At 49.9% G+C, this 17,890-nt stretch overlaps 1 protein-coding gene across 4 annotated transcripts in view; it reads right to left on the reverse strand.

Annotated features, from left to right (window-relative positions):
* SLC41A1 (solute carrier family 41 member 1) overlaps nt 1-17,890 on the reverse strand; it is a 32,572-nt gene that overhangs the window by 5,228 nt on the left and 9,454 nt on the right. For 2 of the 4 annotated variants that reach the window (XR_010916933.1, XM_067531831.1), the window contains exons 3-9: nt 14,628-14,735; nt 7,803-7,874; nt 7,411-7,555; nt 7,179-7,325; nt 6,240-6,387; nt 5,090-5,169; nt 4,055-4,189 (exon numbers count right to left, since the gene is read on the reverse strand). Coding sequence is in view for 3 of the 4 variants with exons in the window: in XM_067531831.1 (XP_067387932.1) it covers nt 4,055-4,189; nt 5,090-5,169; nt 6,240-6,387; nt 7,179-7,325; nt 7,411-7,555; nt 7,803-7,874; nt 14,628-14,735 (835 nt within the window). In the remaining variant the exon portion in view is untranslated. Of the gene's footprint in view, nt 1-4,054; nt 4,190-5,089; nt 5,170-6,239; nt 6,388-7,178; nt 7,326-7,410; nt 7,556-7,802; nt 7,875-14,627; nt 14,736-16,469; nt 16,490-17,385; nt 17,807-17,890 lie in introns of those variants that run through there. The other 2 variants (XM_067531832.1, XM_067531833.1) reach the window with 2 other exon arrangements.

Consider the following 17,890-nt stretch of genomic DNA (forward strand, 5'->3'; position numbering starts at 1 on the left):
GGGTTTAGTCAATCACGTTGCACAGCATACCGGATCCATGCACCTATGCGCTAAGTGAAAGGAGGGTAACAGAAATGTGTCGGTGCGCCGAACACTGGCTTAGAGAGCCCAGCTGACGAAGAGTCAATGGCCCATCTGCACTGGGATCTGGGAGAGAGAATGCACGTCTGCTCCTCGCACCGACAGGGTCAAAAGGGACTGGCGAAGGAAGAGGCTCTACACAAAACCCCACGGCTATAGCAATGGTGCCTTTCGGCAGGGGCTCAGGACACGCCTTTCAATAATCCACAGGGAAGCTGAATTCACTGAGGGGAATTCAAAAGAGCAACTCAAGCAAGGCAGTTGGTGCTCCCAAGGTCTGTACCTGCCCCCTGTTGGGGGTCATTTTTCCAACCCTCTGGCCACCACAGCTGGACTGGACACCTACCTACCCGCATGGCGTAACAGACGATGCTGACACACAAGAACGTAACGCACCCTGCTCAGTGCCGTCCAGCCACGCTTCTGGGGGCTGCCCTGCCCTCAGAGGCCAGGCCCGTCTGCTCTCTGGCTACAGGCTGGCGGGGCAGGGGTACCATTTCAGATTTCGGGGGGGGGACAGGGGGAAGAGCCACTTTAACCTTGATTCCAGGGTCTACTTAGGCACCTGAAAACTGCAGGTTTTTTGGCAGATAGTAACTTAGAAATTAGCTGACAAGAGCACTGTATCTAATTCCTATATAAGGAAAGACAGAAATATGCACAAATACAATTAAAGCCATATTTTAAGTTTATATGTAAGTTTAGAACAATCAAGAGATAATACAGCAAGATATTCCTAATCCCAAAATTTGAGATATCAAAAGAACAGCCACACTTAGTCAGACCAATGGTCCATCTAGCCCAGTATCCTGTCTTCCGACAGTGGCCAATGCCAGGCGCTCCAGAGGGAATGAACAGAACAGGTCATCATTAAGTGATCCATCTCCTGTCGTTCATTCCCAGCTTGCGGCAAACAGAGTCTAGGGATACTCAGAGCATGGTTTTGCATCAGTGTCCATCCTGGCTAATAGCCACTGATGGACCCATCCTCCATTAATTTATCTAAATCTTTTTTAACCCTGTTATAATTTTGGCCTTCACAAGATCCCCTGGTAACCAGTTCCACAGGTTGACTGTGCGTTGTGTGAAGAAATACTTCCTTTTGTTTGTTCTAAACTTGCTGCCTACTAACTTCATTACAGGTGACCCTTAGCTCTTGTGTTACGTGAAGGAGTAAATAACATTTCCTTATTCACTTTCTCCACACCAGCCAAGATTTTATAGACCTGTATCATATCCCCAATTTGTCGTCTCTTTTCCGAGCTGAAAAGTCCAAGTCTTTTTAATCTCTCCATATACCTAGTCATTTTTGTTGCCCTTCTTTGTACCTTTTCCAATTCCAATACCTCTTTTTTTGAGATGGGGCGACCAGGTCTGCACACAATATTCAAGATGTGAGCATACCGTGGATTTCTATAGAGGCATTGTGATATTTTCTGTCTTGTTATCGATCCCTTTCCTAATGGCTCCTAACATTCTTAACTATTTTTGACTGCCGCTGCACATTAAGCAGATGTTTTCAGACAACTACCCACAATGACTCTAAGATCTCTTTCTTGAGTAGGAACAGCTAATTTAGACCCCATCATTTTGTATGGATAGTTGGGATTATGTTTTCCAATGTGCATTACTTCGCATTTAACTTTCCTCTATCAATTTTGGAACCTTCATACAAGAACTTTAACTGGAAAATAAAATTCATGCAGCATTTGCTCAATATCACTGTCCTTACAACGTCACAGCGATCCCTCTCAAACACCCATATAATATAAATAAAAATAAAAAAGTAACTTCTGGAAAATTATAAGCAAGCAAACTTTCACTCTTGGTGTGTTTATCTCATTTCTCATTAAAAGGTTATGAAGGCTAAAGTGGTTGAGTTTCCCCTCAAACATTCTTCAAAACATGGAATAACTCACAAATTAGAGAACAAATTTGTTTTGGCACTAGCTTTAAAAAAAAAAAAAAAAAAAAAAAAAAAGACCAAAAGCTTGTAAAGTGATAATTGGAAAGAAAATATTACAACACATTGGCCAACATGGGTTTCCTATCAGCTCTGACACAACTGAAGGTCTATTTCCAGTATATAAAAATATTATCACTTTTTCCAATGGCAATGTGTTTTCTTTTCCTATTAAGTTATTCAATAATTAAAAATAAAGTCTTAAACATTGTAATCTGTTTATACAATGATATTTCTTCAGCACAAATGAAAAACTTCAATTCAAGGTTCTAAAGATGGAAAGATTCAAAACATAAAAACAATTTAAAAATTGAACTTGCATTTACAAACAACTGATCTAAAAGCCTGTTTTAGCCTCTAGAAATTATTCAGTCCTGTAACGTAATATAGGAATCCTGAGTATGTATCTATAGTGATCCAATTGTACGACTCTTAACCGTGCCTTAATGAAAATATAATAGGAAACTGTCTTAAATGTTATTAAGAAAATTTGCCCTATAAACAATATCATTTCAAGGGCAGACTCAAATATTAAGGAAGTTAGTAAAGAGACCTGTTCCAAGATTTACAACCTGGTAGGATTAAGAGCCCTCCAAAAAGTGTACAAAAGAACAAAACAAAACACAGTCCCAGTGGTAGAGACTACTTCAAGAAAGAGAACATTTTTGTTTTCTGATTGAGAAGTAGAGGTATGTACAACCACTTCCTCCGATTTCCATCAGGAGCAACTGAAATGCACCAGGGACCCACTGACTGTCACGCTGAAAATAAAACTGATCAGCCTTGTGGGAGAGACATAAGGAGATGAGGATTCAACAGGTCTCTTTTCTCGGCCACAGCTAGCCAGGAGCTGCTCTCTCCTGGTTCATCCCAGCAGCTGGGTAACGAGGAGCTATTTACCCACATGAAGGGCTTTGAGCACCCCTCTGGTCCCGGGGCTGCTAGTCCTGCTGCTGGCTGCGGGGGCTGGCAAGTGGGTTTCTAATGGGTGCATAGGCTCAGCCACCTAGCCGGAGGAGGGGGCATTTGGGAACCTCATTAGACTGGCTCTGCAAAGGAGAGGGGGCAGAGAGCACTACAGACAGCTTTCCAGCTCCTGGCCTGGAGCGGCCACAGCCCACACAGCTGGGACATTTACATTTCTCACCACCCCAGAGCCAAGGAGGTGAAGGGAGCAGCTGATCCCCAGGGGGACAGCCCTGTCAGCCAGCAGCAGCTTCTCAGCCCATAGCTAAGGGCTTCAGATTTCTCCAGTGGGCAAGAGCGGAGCAGCAGCTCCCTTTCCTGTTTGCACTCTGCTGTGGTAGGAAACACGGGGAGAGAGTTAGTTGGGGTTGGTCCTGCTTTGAACTGAGGGTTGGATTAGATGATTCCCTGACCTCCCTTCCAACCCTCATCTTCTATGATAAGTGCCTCCCTCCTGCTCTCCCTAAACAGCCCCCTGCCTCTGCCATGGTCCCCTCCCACCCCCACATCCATCCTTACTTGAAACATCCGGGTCTGCCACTAAATAATGAAAACATTACACAGCCTCTACTAACAGGAACCTTTCCTGCAGCTGCAGTTATCCGGGCCAGGCCAGGCCAAGCCTCTGGAAGCCCTGAGGCAAGCTTCTGCAGCCCAAATGCAGCTGGTGAGGATTTAAAAGGCAGAAGGGGAACTCGTCTTTACAATGTTGGGGAGTCAGAGGCACACTTGCCGCAAAGGCGGCCTGGTTCTCCCAACCAGCGGGGAAGCCCCCCCCCCACGGAAACAACACCGACACTCACACTGTCTCTGTAAGCAAGAGCACAGGCCAGGCCAGCGCCTGTCTCTCTGCCTCCCATCAGCTCTGGTTTCCCTTTCTTCCTGCTTAGTGGACCTCCCCAAGGTCAAGCTGAGCCAGGGAATCGTCAAACCACGTCAAGTCCCCAGTGCAGTGAACTGGAAGTCCCCTAGCTAGGAAAGCCCCAGGGCACGGCACTGGCTAATAGAGGAAGCGTCCCAGCCACCGACGAACGGAACAGATACCTGAGCTAAAGAAACTGCTGCAGGGGCTCGGGCATTTGCGCGGCGCCATCTCGGAGCTCTCGCCGGGCACTCCGCTCATGTGGAGGTAAGTGGAGATGCGACTAGCCTGGACAGCCACCAGATTGCCGCCGACACCTGCAGGGCAGAAGGGGAGCAGTGAGAGCGGGAGGGTAACTCCCCTCCTGCACAACTCAGGTGCACTTGCGTCTTCAGGAGCCACGTTGGGCTCGATTGACCTTCGAACTTCGACCCTTCTCATGCCTCTGGAACACTCAGCCCAGCAGGCGAACAAGTCCTCTCGGGCTCCGCGCAAGCAGAATTCTTTCCGTGTGTTGTCAGAAAGCAGCTGCAACTGGTTCAGTTACAGATCAAGCTGTCAGCCCTAAGACAGCATTTCTGACCCCCATTCCACTTTTGCAGGATGCAAAGAGAAAGCATACTGCGTTATAACCTCCGGTTACCCCGATGCAACTGCATTACTGGAGAGCCTTGAGCGCAGTGTGTGGGACACAAGGACACAGTCACTCTAGTCAATTGAAAAGAGCTAAGAATTTTGTTTTCAGCACAGCACGTAACCTGTGGAACTCATTGCCACAAGGCCAAGAGATTAATAGGATTTTTTAAAATGCGTGAGACATACGGATGAGAAGATCCACAGTTCTATTGGCGAGGGAGTTTGAGGCACTGAAACTTTCAGACCCAAGCTCAAGGAACAGGCAAGAGGCGTCAGACTGGATAAAATATTTAGATGCTTAAGTGCATAGGAGCCCAGGGGTGCATCTTCACTGAAGTATCAACTCAAGGGCAGACCACTTGAGATGCTTCCCCCATGTTAATCTATCACTAGGGGGAGCAGCCATATGACAGAGCTGCTATAACACCCTGTCTCAGGCCTAGGAAATCTAGGCCCATCAGCATCTACAGATTTAAGTCTACAGATTTTTGGAAAATGGGACTTGGGTGCTTTTGATGATTCCACCCACTGTCCGGCAGGAACTGCTGAGAGGTGCATTGGCAGAGCAAGAGGGAACTCACCATTAATCACCGGCGTGAAGACGGCCATCCCAGCGAAGTTTGGATCCGACACAGTTTTGTCCAATATTAACCCTCCAACACTGCAAGGGAAGACATTGAAGAAGTTGATGCCTAAGAGAAAACGACCACTCAAGAGATCCAAAGACTCCCAATGGATTACGAGGATCTAATTTAGGCAGGAGCAGTGCCCGCTGTTTGTGCAGCTGGTTACTGCGATGTCACAGGTAGCTAGATACCCAGTTGTGCAACGGAAGTAGCTGCACACGGCTCTGGGGCCTCTTAAAAGCTGAGGCATAATATCAGAGCACAGAGGGAAAAGTGTTACTAGTGTGTCATAGACACACAAGAAGACAGTTTTGGCAGGAGCTGCAGGGTTGTATAGGAGCCGCTTTCACATGACGCATGTTGCGCTTTGGCACACGTCACACCACCTGGGTGGTAAGTTTTTGGATGTAACGCCCCAAAAAGAACAGAGGTTGTAAATCCTCGTGTCCACAGTACACAAAGAGCCTTTTGTTAGAACAAACCCGTCTGAGGCAGTCTCTTCCCAGAGAGACGGCTCTTGTGGTGAAGGCACTCGACTGGGACTCAGGAGGTCTGGGTTTATTTCCTGGCTGTGCCACAGACTCCCTATGTGATCCTGGGCAAGTCACTAGATCTCTCTGTGCCTCAGCTGCCCACCTGTAGAACAGGGATGCCAATACTTTCTTTCCTCCACTCTTTGGGACAAGGGCTGTCTCACTATGGGTTTGTAGCTTGGCCAGACTGGTGGGCCCAGATCCCAGTTGGAGCTCCTAGCTGATAAGATGACAGCAAACAGACAAGGTACTTGTGGGCTCTGTTTTAGGAGACACTTGTTTTGTGCACATTAAAATCCCTTTGACAGACAGCAGGAGAAATTCTGCTCTCAGCTCCATAGGAGCAGGCCGCACAGGCTAAGAAGCAGAGTTAGCCTCCTTCTGCTGGAGGGCTGTGCAATTCTGCTCTGTTACTAGGGAGGGGCCTGGACCGTACATCTGAACTTTAACATTGGAAGGGGTTCGGTTCCAGCCCCCTGCCCCGTTTCTTATGCACAGTGTGCACCACTCGGGTGAGAGCTGGAAGGGAAGCCAGGGTGTCCCTTCCTCTTGGTGATTTCATGCCTTCCTACCTGCTAATAGCCATGGCAATGATGACCGGCTCCCAGCCCGAGTACAGCACCTCCCGGGTTACTGGATTCCTCTTGGCAATGACAACCCAGAGGGGCAGCAGCGCTACGAAGAAGGCGCACACCAAAGGATTCACGTACGCTTTGTCCTCTGGAAAAAAAAAAAAAAAAGAAGCAACATGTCAAGAAGCCTTCCCACCATTGTGTCATGACAAGAAAGCTGGACAGCTAAAGCCCACCTTCCCCCGTCCCCGAGAGCTGAGCAGCTGGACTGGGAGCAGGGCGAGAAGCCCCAGCTGGGAGTGGGGAGGGGGAGAAGCTCTGCGTGGCTTCCCCTGGCTCCTGGAGGGAAAGGGAAGTGGGAAGGCAGCCTGCCAGGTGCCCGTGGGACAGCCAAGCTCCCAGCAGGGAGCTGCCAGGGGAGCTGAGAGACCGGGCTCTCCACACTGCCCCTCTCAGGTCGGTGGAATTGCTCCTGGCGCAGACGCACACCACTGACCCAAGGAGGGCCGCGTGGACATTGGTCACCACAGCAATTACTGCTGTGGCTGTCAGTCGACCTAACACAGGTCGGTTTATCTATGTAGCGCAGACAAGGCCTCAGTGAGAGTTTCAAAGTGCCGGGTGCACTGGAAACAGACAGAACCTCCGAAGCCTTCACCCAGTGATGCCCTATAGCTTCTGGCCCTTGCTAAAAAGCCCCCCTTGCCTATCTGACAGGGAGGGTGCACCCAGGGCCCCACCACGCCTCTCCAGACCTGTGTGGTCTATGCAGATCCATTACATTTCTCTCCCCTCCCCCTCAGTCATCTCTGAATACGCCTCACTAAGAGATCTGATCAACCTCAAGACCAGACATGATACAGAGCCTCGTAAACAGCTAGAACAGAGGGCTACGGCGCATGTTAGGAGGGGAGATGGAAAGCATCTCTTATGTCTTACCCAGCTCTATGTAGAGGCCCCAGCTGATCCCTGAAAGCAGCGCCAAGGTGATGAGGTCCCCCAGGCTGGCAGCAATTGGTGTGGCCACGTTATCTGGGTTGATCCCCATCTTTCTGGATCCGATGATGACTCCAATCATTATCATTCCTAGGCCCAGAGGAGGAAGAAAGAGTGTAAGCCCCCCAGCACTGCCGCTCAGACTGAAGGTGCGTGACAAGGGTTTACGTCTTACCCAGCACGAGCGAGGCAATGAAGGCGGTGGCGACGCTGCTGGCACACAGCAGGATGGCATGGCCAATGCTGAAGTGCCCATCTGGGATCCAGCCAAATATCACTGCAGCCATCGAAGCCAGGAAACCAACCACTGTAGCTTGAACCTAGCAAACGCACACTGGAGGTTAAACTAGACCCAGAGTGGGAAGAGAGAAAAAGCACCATCCCAGGCCCTCCCAGATTCATTTCTAGGAAGACGAGACAGCAACTTATCTTTTTAGGTAGGATTCATCATGGGGCAAGAAATCACCATTTGCTTTTCAACCAGACATTCAGTATCAGTATTTAAACCCTCCTTCCATAGTCACTGCTACCTCCCCCACAGCCAGGCCCATATCCCCCCGAGCTTACCTGAATCAGAGCCATGTTCCCCGTTATCATCCTCCAGAGTTCCTTGGCTGAGTCCATTTGCCCAATATTAGCCTGTAAGAAGAGACCCTGGTATTAGTTAAGACTGAACCCCACTCAGACATCTAGCACTCTGAACTTGCTTGTAGTGGCTGTACATTTGTTGTGGGACAGGGGAGAATGATTCCTCCTAGACCCAAGCCCCCTGCGATGCTGGCTCAATAGACGAAAAAAACCAACATCCAGTCGCCATTCTGTGACATTCCCAACTGCCCCACGTCAGCTGTGCTGCAGGAACGCAGCAGCAGGATGTGGATACTAGCAAGGTGGCCACTCACCTCCCACCCCAGCTGAGACGGGAAATGAGCTGCAGAGTGAAGAGGGCTTCCTATATTGCTTTAGGGGTTCCCAAGGTCCTCAATTCTGGCAGAGAGAAGAGAATCCTGCACCCAAGACCTACCCGATCAGCGAAGGAGGAAGCTGGTTACCAGCAGTTTTGGTCTACTGCTCCAAACACAGGACAGGATGGCAGGAAGGCTCAATTTCTAAGCCCATACGCCAGGCCCCTTAATCGCCTCCGTTCTCCTAGCTGCAGAAGCAGGGTTAACACATATGCCATATGGGTGGAGCAAGGATTCAGGGTTTGCCAAATGCTCTGGAAATCAGGGTCTACAAAGACTTTGCTAACGAATCTGGGATGGCAGCAGGACCTCCTCCATTTCCCCTTTAGCACAGGCTGGAATGGGGTTTTAGACACCGCAGATGATCTCCCAGTGAAGCGCAGAACACCACAGCTCACTACCAATGGTGGCTCACACTCATCTAAGTCATGCTGTTCCCACAGTTGGCCAAAGTGTTCCACACCTTAGTTCTGCTATCAGAGCACACCCTATGTAAGATCTGAGGCCTTGTTTTCTTGGCTAAGCAGTAGCAGCCATATTAGGCCAGACAGCAGCTATAAACTAAGAAGCATTTGGTCACACCTTCATATTTCCATCTAAATTACATCAAACAATGTAATATCGGGCAGTTAAGAAGGGGTTACTGTCCTAATGGTATCTACCACCACCAGATGAAGAACCAGATCTTAAGATGTTTAAAGAAAACTTTAATTGATAGCATTCTGTCTGGCAAGGAATCACTTTTCAATAGTTGTGGCTGTAAAATCTACACCTTTTATTGTTTTATGGTACCCAATTCTCTGTTTGTTTGTTTATTGGTATGGTTTCTGTCAGATTCTTCAATTGTTTCTGTCTGCTACCTAACCAAGTGTGCAAAATTGAAATAGATTAAGGTGGCAGGTATGATTGCTTAGAGAATTATTTCACAATATGTTAGGATTGGTCCAAGAATTTTGTAATATTTTAGTAAAATGATTGGTTAACATATAGTTAAGCAGGACTCAAATTTCGCTATAGGGAAACAAGAGGGAAACCAGTTAGAGAAAAAGAAGTAGTAAGGACCTGAAAGAAGAAGAAGAATTCACCTCCAAGACACGGCCCAAGATCAGAGCTGCATCCTCTGCACGACCGTGGCGTGGAGCAACCAGAACCCAGACGAGACTGACCTTGCCCGGCCCACAGGGAAAGTCCGCCTGCCTGATCAGGATTAGTGAGCATAGCACTGTGTGCTTAGCATGTGTATTACGTTTGGTAATTGTTCATAAAGAGAAGTTAAGGGTATTACTGTGTAAGGCTCTTTCACTGGTAAACGGTCCTGAAAACCCACAGAAGAATACATCCGGAGCCCTATGAATTGAGAAAGAGTGTGGGTACTTAAATTAACCAGGTTAGTTTTACCCCAAGCACTATGAAGTGGCCCTAAGCCCTAGGAATTGCGTAAGGGTAGGTGTCTTTCACCTTTGAGTCCTATGGATTGGGAAAGGGTGGAGGTGCCTAAATTAACCAGGTTATGCCTGGAGCCCTATGGACTGGGAAAAGGAGGGGTATCCTAGAGTGTGTGGGTAACACCTCAGCTGTGATAAGGAAGGCAGGTCAAAGTGACAACGACAGTTTTTCCTTTTACATACATTTATGTAAACAAAAGCTAATGCCCTGTGGAAGCCGGGTGCGTGGTGAGTAGCAGCCACAGCAGGTGGGGTTGTTTTGGCACCAGGATGGCTGCAAGAGACGCTAATCAGCTTAAAAAGAACAGACTGGAAGTTGCTCTCATCTAGCAGCAGACAACTTTGCTGTTTTGCAATGTTGTAGCAGAGTCACTGCACACGGCCCTGCCGTCGTCGTCGTTCAGTGGCAGCCAGCACATCTCTTGAGCAGTCCCTTTCAGACCTCTATGCGGTTGGGAGACATGAAGTATCACAGCATTCCCCAGGGAGGCAAAATAAGGATTGTTAGGCCCAATTTAGTAACAGAAATGGATTCACAGAGAGGGGAAGTGACAAGCCAAAGGTCACAGTGACTGAGTGTCAGAAACAGAACCCGGGTATCCTGACTGCTAGCTCCTGGCTCAAGCCATGAACCTGCGCAGATCCAGCAGTACAGTGTGTAAAGGGTTCCCCAAAAAACAAGCAAGGCCCTTAACAGTTAGAAAGGATATGGTGGCAGTTTCTGGGCCAGAGAGAAATCAACATCTCAAATCTGCATGCTTTCCCTACTGCGCAGTCCCTGCCACTGCTTGTACATTTCCATAGCACCTTCCAAACCAAGAGATTGCAGAGGCTCTGACAAATCACTTCATCCACTGCGGAAATGCAGCCATTTCTGGGGTGGAGCATGACAATGCTAAACCTGTTTAGGACAGGAAGGGAAGAAAAACAATGTGGCCAACCGAGTAGACAGGGTCAATTTAGTAAAACAGAAGAGGTGCCCCAGTTGGAATGTGGCCAGGATGCCCAGATAACAACCCTCCTCTTGCACAAGGCGTCATAGGGATTTCGACCTATGGTTTTGAACAAGTCTTGTGCCTCATTGGAAATCTATCCCCATGTCTCCCATTATCAGGGCACGTGGCGTAAGAGTAGGACACAGGACCATTCTGTTCAGGAAGGAAGTGCATCCATATCCGAAAATAGACCTTCCGACACTAAGGGAGCCTGGGTTAAGGAGCATTCTCAGGAATTTCTGCAGTCTGGCCAGCTCAACAGAGGAAAAAGGCAACGACAGGGACATTCAGCACATACCCCACAGGTGTTTTAACTCAATATGAAGCTGGATCTGAAATTCCTGCCATCCTGCAAGGAGGTTAGAATTAACACAGCCTGGCTGTAGTCAGTGGCAACAAGATTCTAATCCCCTAACAGGAAAGTTTTGCTTCCTAATTGTGAAAGGAACGGTCTGGGGAGCCTTAATGCATGCAGCATTAATGAGAAATCTGCAGCCTGGGGACGCCATTCCAGCCTGGCGTCCTGCAGAGAGAGCGCAGTGACCCTGTCCCAAGCTATTTCTCAGAGAAAGGCTTTCTGCCGCCATTTGATAGGGGGGTGGGTTCCTACGCCATGGAAGGAACAAGATGAGGATGGAGGGGAAAGCAACCCAAATGGGTCATATGATCCTATAACACAAGTATGCAGAAGGGACCCCGAGAAGGCCAAAAGGAAGGGAGTTCAGCAGTTTCAGAGGCAGTGTGTCATCCCGCGCACCATGCACCACCCTATAACTGATCCCTTTATGGGCCAGAAGCCCAAGCTAGTTTCTCCACACTAGTGAGATCAAGGCCGTGGCATGTCAGCAGGCAGCAGCAGGAGACCCAGCTGGCACATGCAGTGTGGCGCTGAGGCACGGACCGTCTGAGGGAGGCAGATAGGCCGGGTCAGCGCGCTCTCTGGGCTGGTTGACTCGTGACCCTGCTGTGGACACAGAGGGAGATAGAAAGTTTGGCATTCCGGCAACTTTCTGCACAGCAAGGGTTGTCTTGGTTCCCAGCCAAGGCCCCGGTTGTGCCAGCACCACTGGTGGGAAGGAGAGGGATGGAGGAAGCGGTGCCACTCTGCCTTTGTGCCCGAAGGGCTAAGCTCTGATCTCAGCAACGCAGTGGGGGGCTGCATGCTTCCTGCTTGGCTGGACTGAGCCAACCCAGCCAGGAGAGGAAACTGCTCACTCTTCCAAAGTCAGCAGTTTCTGAGCAGAGTTTCCTGCTCTTCTGTGCTATGAAGACCAGTCTGGGCTGTGCGCTTCGAAGGCTGCACCTCTGAATGCGGCCGTTCAGTGGGCACAGAGAGTTAAGAGTTTAGCTGCAGCTGGTGCTTTAAGAATCACAGCTCGCGACCCATTGTGGGGGGGTGCTGCGAGGCATGGCAGCATTGAACAGTCGCCTTTTGTCACGGCCTGGAAGAATGAGCCTTATGGAAAGGGGGGAGAACTTCCAATCCCTAACAGGAAAGGGTTCCAGTCCTCCTGCACCGCTCAGCTGCAGGGATGCAACGAGGCGAGAGGCAGGTCAGCTTAGGGTGACCGTACATCCCGTTTTGGCCAGGACAGTCCCTTTTTTAAGCCCGGTCCCGGCCGTCCTGACATTTTTGTCAAAACTGGGCATTTGTCCCGTTTGCTCTTGCCAACTGATCAGCAGAGCAAATGGGACAAATGCCTAGTTTTGACAAAAGAAGTGCGGTGCAACCCCAGCTGGGAGCGGAGGAACATGCGGGGAGGGGGACGGGGGGGGACAGAAAGGGTGGGGAAGGCAGGGCGCTGGTGAGCGGCACCGCCAGTCTCGCTTGGGAGGGGTGGAAGGAGCAGCAACACCAGCCTCATGGTGGGGATGGGAAGGGAGGGTTTGGGGGATTCTCCTGTTTTCCCTTCAGGAAACATGGGCACACTAGTTCAGTTATAACCACGCTCACCTGGCATTCAGGCACTTTGCACAGTCCTGTCTTAGCAGCCGGGAGCTCTTGCCCCCGTCTCAGTTGGGAAGCTCACTACTGTACATATCTGGCCATTACCCTCACACAGGGGCAATGCCCCATCTTGCCCATCGATTGACTTCCATAGGCTTCCGTCAGGATGCCCAATGATCTCCGCAGGATTCACTGCACAGGAGAACTTGCCTCCACTCTTGCCTCTGAAGTAGGATTTTCTCAAAGCGCTGCAGCCGCTGCTATCTGCAGGCTTTCACTGGCAGGTTTTAAAACGGCATTGCCTGCTTCTGAGGCGTTTCTGTACTTAGCTTCCTGAAGAACAGGTCAGATCCCCTTAAACTCTGGAGATAAGAACTCCCCTGGACCCAGCCATGCCTCTAGGCAGAGCAGCACTCAGGGCAGGTGAGAGCTGTAAACCAGGCTTAAAGACGTGAATCAGTCTTTCTGCTCAAGTAATATTCATAACACCTTCCTGAATTGCCAAGCTCTTGACAAAGCGGCCACTGTGACAGAGGGCAATTTCCTGCAATATCCTGGACTAACTTTATCGAATTAAGTTTAAGACCTCTAGGGCCCATTGTATTAAAAGTGCAATTGCTTATGTGTTATTGTCTGATTGCATGTAACTTTTCCAAGAGGCTGACTAATGTAAACCCTGGGGAAATGTTAGGAACATAAAAAAAAAAAAAAGTTTGGGACAATTGTGTGAAATGGACTTCACAGGAGGTGCTAGAGAGGCCTTTTTCAACTATGCCCTGGGGAGAAAAACCCACTGTCTGCTGATTACTGCTCCTGCAAACTCCAGATCAAAGACCCCTGAACTGTATAAAAGATAGATTAAACTTTACATGGGGGTGCTAGTTGTGAGTCAAGCTGTTAGAAACTTGTGCGCATAGAAGAGACCCCTTTCTGGGGTTAAAGGGCTATCGACTGCCAGAGGCCACGTGTCAGACGATTGCTGGGATTAGCATATGTGTAGGTTCTTTTATGGTTGTTAATAGGTTTTCTGTGTAGCGTTTTTACCCTAAGAAAAAATAAGCTTTCACGGCAAGCGCTGTGTAGTAGCTTAACTGTGGTCAGTTGCTCTGTTATTAGTCTCTAACGAGAAAGCACAGGGGTCGGCTTAGGCAATCTGTCTTGCACTGGGAATAACACAGTGAAGGCAGGAAATTGTTCACCCTGAAGATACCCTGGTCAGAAGGGAGTGAGATGCATGTCTCCAGCCAAGCAAGGCAGCGGCCAGTGTGCGCCCTCGCTGGACCATACAGATGTAATTGCCCTGAACTGTGACAGGTGCCTCTTTTGCTGACTGCTCATCTGACTTGATGCCGAAGGCCCCTTGTGTATGGGAAAAGCTTAAGATCAGGCTCTTCTCTTCAACCACCCACTCACCCTGAAAAAGGATTCCTCTTCTCTCTCATGACTCAGCACCCTGCTAACTGAAGCAGGGCAGGTGCCGTATCTGTGCAAGCTGGAGTCCGGGACACTAGACGCCCACGAAGATAGCTCAGGGAAAGAGAACAAGAGACAGGAAATAGCTCGACTGCTCTGACATGATGGAGTGAAGGAAAGGAGAGCCTCTAGAGTGAGCCGGAAGGGAGAGGGTAATATTTATGTCGGCTTCGGGAACACTCACTACGGTGTGATACTGACAACTCACTGAGAAGCACAGCGAGCTCCCGGCCTTGGAGAGCAAGCCTAATGAACGGACTGGCGTTGGTCGGCAGAGAGCGGGCACAGCACAGCAGAGAGAGGGAACTGGGGGAGCTTTCGAGACCGGCAGACCCACAACGGTCCAGTTCAAAGCAGCTGCATAATGAAGTGTCTATAGCCAGGCAAATCCACCAGCCATTTAAGCCACCATGATTTAAGCCACCTTCAGTGGAAGGTACAAAGGACTCCACGGGCAGGAGCTATGTGGCAGCCCCTCCCACCCCCAATAGCTCTCTTCTGCCCCCTCCTCTCCACAGACAAACACAAGCAGACGTAGAATTTCCCTCCCCTTCTTGGATACTCACAGCTGTAGAAAGACGAGATGCCAGAGTCATCTCTAGATTCCCCTTTAGCCCCAGCAGCGCAGGAACCAGGATAAATACTTCAGTCACATTTGTGAATACGTCCCAGTGCTGCAAGACAAAAGGAGTGTATTGTACAATCATATAGACTATATAAAAGAGTATATGTATTGTATTTCTCACACACACACCCTCCTCCCTCTGGGGCAAGGATGGTCTTCTTGTTCTGTTTGAACAGCACCTAGCCCAGTGGGTTCCTACTCTATGATGGGGGTTACAAGGCACTACAATACAATACCAGCCAGACTGTAGAAGAGCTTGATTTCCAGCGCTCCTTCCTTTAGAAGTACATCTATGGCAGTTGAAACAGAACTGGCAATACCTGCAATTCCCTAGCCCCAAATGCGCTGGACACACCCCAAGCTGCGGCTCTGTTCCATCCCTGTTTCAAGACCAAGGTAACCCCAAGCTCTTCGCAAAGTGGACACAAGTGCTGGAGAGGCTCTGTGCTGATGTGCCCTTTCCTACAGCTGTGACTGGAGTCACCCTGCACCTCCTACTGCAGCACTAAGGGCAGGGGCAGGATTCGAGCACCGAGCTACCGTTGTGTCTCTCCAATGAGACCAATAGGTCCTGCTCTCATGGACGGACACAGACAGGTTACAGAGTCAGTTATAGGAGAACTTCACTGTAGGACTTCACTTCAGAAGGGAATTTCATGAAAGCTATTCCATTATTTACACAGTTTGACTTTTTGACTCAGCTTGGCCAGTGAACAGACAAAACTAGAACAAACATGCTCTTGGACCCTGCAGTGTTATTCCGATTTTTCATTTGCCGCATCTGTGGGCCCCAGCTGAGATCACAGCCCCACTTTGCTAGGTGCTGCATAGACAGCTCGTAAGAGAAGGCTCCTGCCCTGAAAAGCTCACACTCCAAATAGACAGGACATTTTACAGATGTGGACACTGTGGTGCAGACAGTCACTTGAAATGTTTGGCAGAGCCGGGAATTGAAGCCAGGTCTCCAGTCCAGTGCCCCACCCACAAGACCATCTCCTCGGCGTGTGGGGTGCAAACACAAACGTCATGCTGCAAAAATTTCCCCTACATTCCTCCTCCACCAACCCCCCAAAAAGACAGCATCATGTGCTCTAGGCTTCTGCCTGAGGAGGACAGACTGATTGATCCTGCTGAGGGAGAAAGCCTCCCCTCGCTCACTCTGCAACCTGCATTGCTAGGGGACATGCTGCCTACATCACCTCCGCAGCAAAGCCAGTCTCCTTGTGCTAGAGACAGAGCTAAAAATGAAGGGCTGTTCAGGAAAGAGAGGAAGAGTAATTGCAGGGTAAAGAGCCCGAAAGCAGAGCAGCTGCCTTCCTAAGGCAGGATGGGAAAAAAACCCACCGAGATCACAGCCGAAAGACTGACGACTATAAAAAACCGCAAAGGGTCGAAGCTTTATTTTCACGAGCATTGAGCGAAAAGCTCTGGTACAGACTACCTGCTTCTTTGCTCCCTACATAGCCTTGCTCCTGTCTGCCCTTGGAACAGATCCGGATGGCGACGTGGTGTCTCAATCTCTTGGAGGTAAGGCCTATGGGCCATCCCAGCAACATGTATATTATGCAGCTGCCCTTACGCAACCCTACAGAGAAGCCCACGAGTTGCCCCACTATCGGCAGGACGTTGGGGACACGAACAGGACTCTTTTCCCTTCCCGGGGTGGCACACACTGGCATCTCAAAAACTGGGGCACTCCGGCCCTGAGCACGAGTCAAAACCAAGCCTGAACGTAAAGCGGACTCACTGTATGCTGGCACTGCCCCCACCCAGCTGTACCTACCTGTGGTCTCCTGTCGAATATCAGACGGAAGCTCTTTGTAGCAGGGACTGCTTTTTGTTGTGTTTGTACAGTGCCTAGTGTGTGTGTGGGGTGGGGGGGTGTGTGTCCTAGTCCATAGCTAGGGCTTCCGGGTGCCATGGTAACACAAATTAATAGCAATAAAAGCTGGGCATACAGCTGCAATGGCACCGGCATTGCCATGCTCTCTAGAAAGGCTGCCATAGCCTGTTCCTACAATGAACACATTCACCACCTCCGCCCCTGCTGCGCTCATGATACCCACTAAGGCCTTATCTGTGATGGGCTGTGCAGATCTCCCACGTTGCACTGCCATCCACACAGCTCTAGACTGGCAGAGATGCCAAAAGCTGGCCAGATGTGTGCTCCCATCTATCACAAGGAACACCGCGCACTTAAAACTTATTGCAGACACACAGCTTTCTAGCTGCATTACTAACGCCTTCCCTTGGGAAGGGCTTCCATCGCCTTGTTTGGTTTTCCATTATTTCAGCCATTTACCGTCAGCGTTGGGACACTGGGCGTCAGCGAGGACAGTTCCTCTGCCAGGTTCTCAGCAGGGCAGGGTAATGAACCCGGTCACTGGCCCACTGGCATGCCAATCCAGCCTCGTCACTGCCCTTCCCAGAATCACACCGGTACAAGCTCGGGACTGGATTTGTCTCTCCTGTTTTTAACCCACGCAGAGGAAGAACTGTTCGGTGGTTCGCGCAGTAGTCTGGGACTGAAGGCGAGGTTTTATTCCCTTCTCAGCCACAGGCTTCCTATGGGACCAACTGCAAGTCACTTGGTCTCGCACCGGAGACATGACTTCCCTGCCTCACATGGGCTGTTGCTAGCATTCCCTGCAGACGCGGATGCTCAGGCACTATGGTAATGGGGCCATACAAGTACCTACAATGGATATGGATCAATCTGGTAGCACTTGGGGGTCTGAAGCATGTACCGCTTTCCTCACAGCGTGCCCAAGCACTTTACCGACCTCAGTCGAGGGGGATTTTCCATAGGTGCCTTAGCAATATAGGAGCATCCTCAGCCTTCCAGCGTACCTGTGAGATAGGCAAGGGTTAGCCCCATTTTACAGATGTGAATACTGGAGCAGGTCAGTCACATGCAGCCCTTGCCCCCCACCTACTTACACCGCAACCCCACGGCAGAGGTGGGACAAGAACCAGGTCTCTGCTGCCCTTCTCCAACGTGAGCGAAATCCTCTTGGCTCCTACGTGGGGCGCCGTATGGCGCTAAAAGCCCATGCATTTGAGCAGCCTAGTCAAGCGATCATTCTCCGCTCCTGAGCCAGGGAGCTTTGCATCCCTGCTGAGGACTTTGTTAAATGGCTCAGGGTCAGGACCAGAGCACATGTGGCAGAGCAGGGGGTGGGGCGGAGCAGCAGCAATGCCCTC

This window comes from Emydura macquarii, unplaced genomic scaffold (genome assembly GCF_026122565.2).
Source record: "Emydura macquarii macquarii isolate MOO-44397 ecotype Brisbane River unplaced genomic scaffold, CSIRO-AGI_Emac_v2 contig_3220, whole genome shotgun sequence".
NCBI lineage: Eukaryota > Metazoa > Chordata > Testudines > Chelidae > Emydura > Emydura macquarii.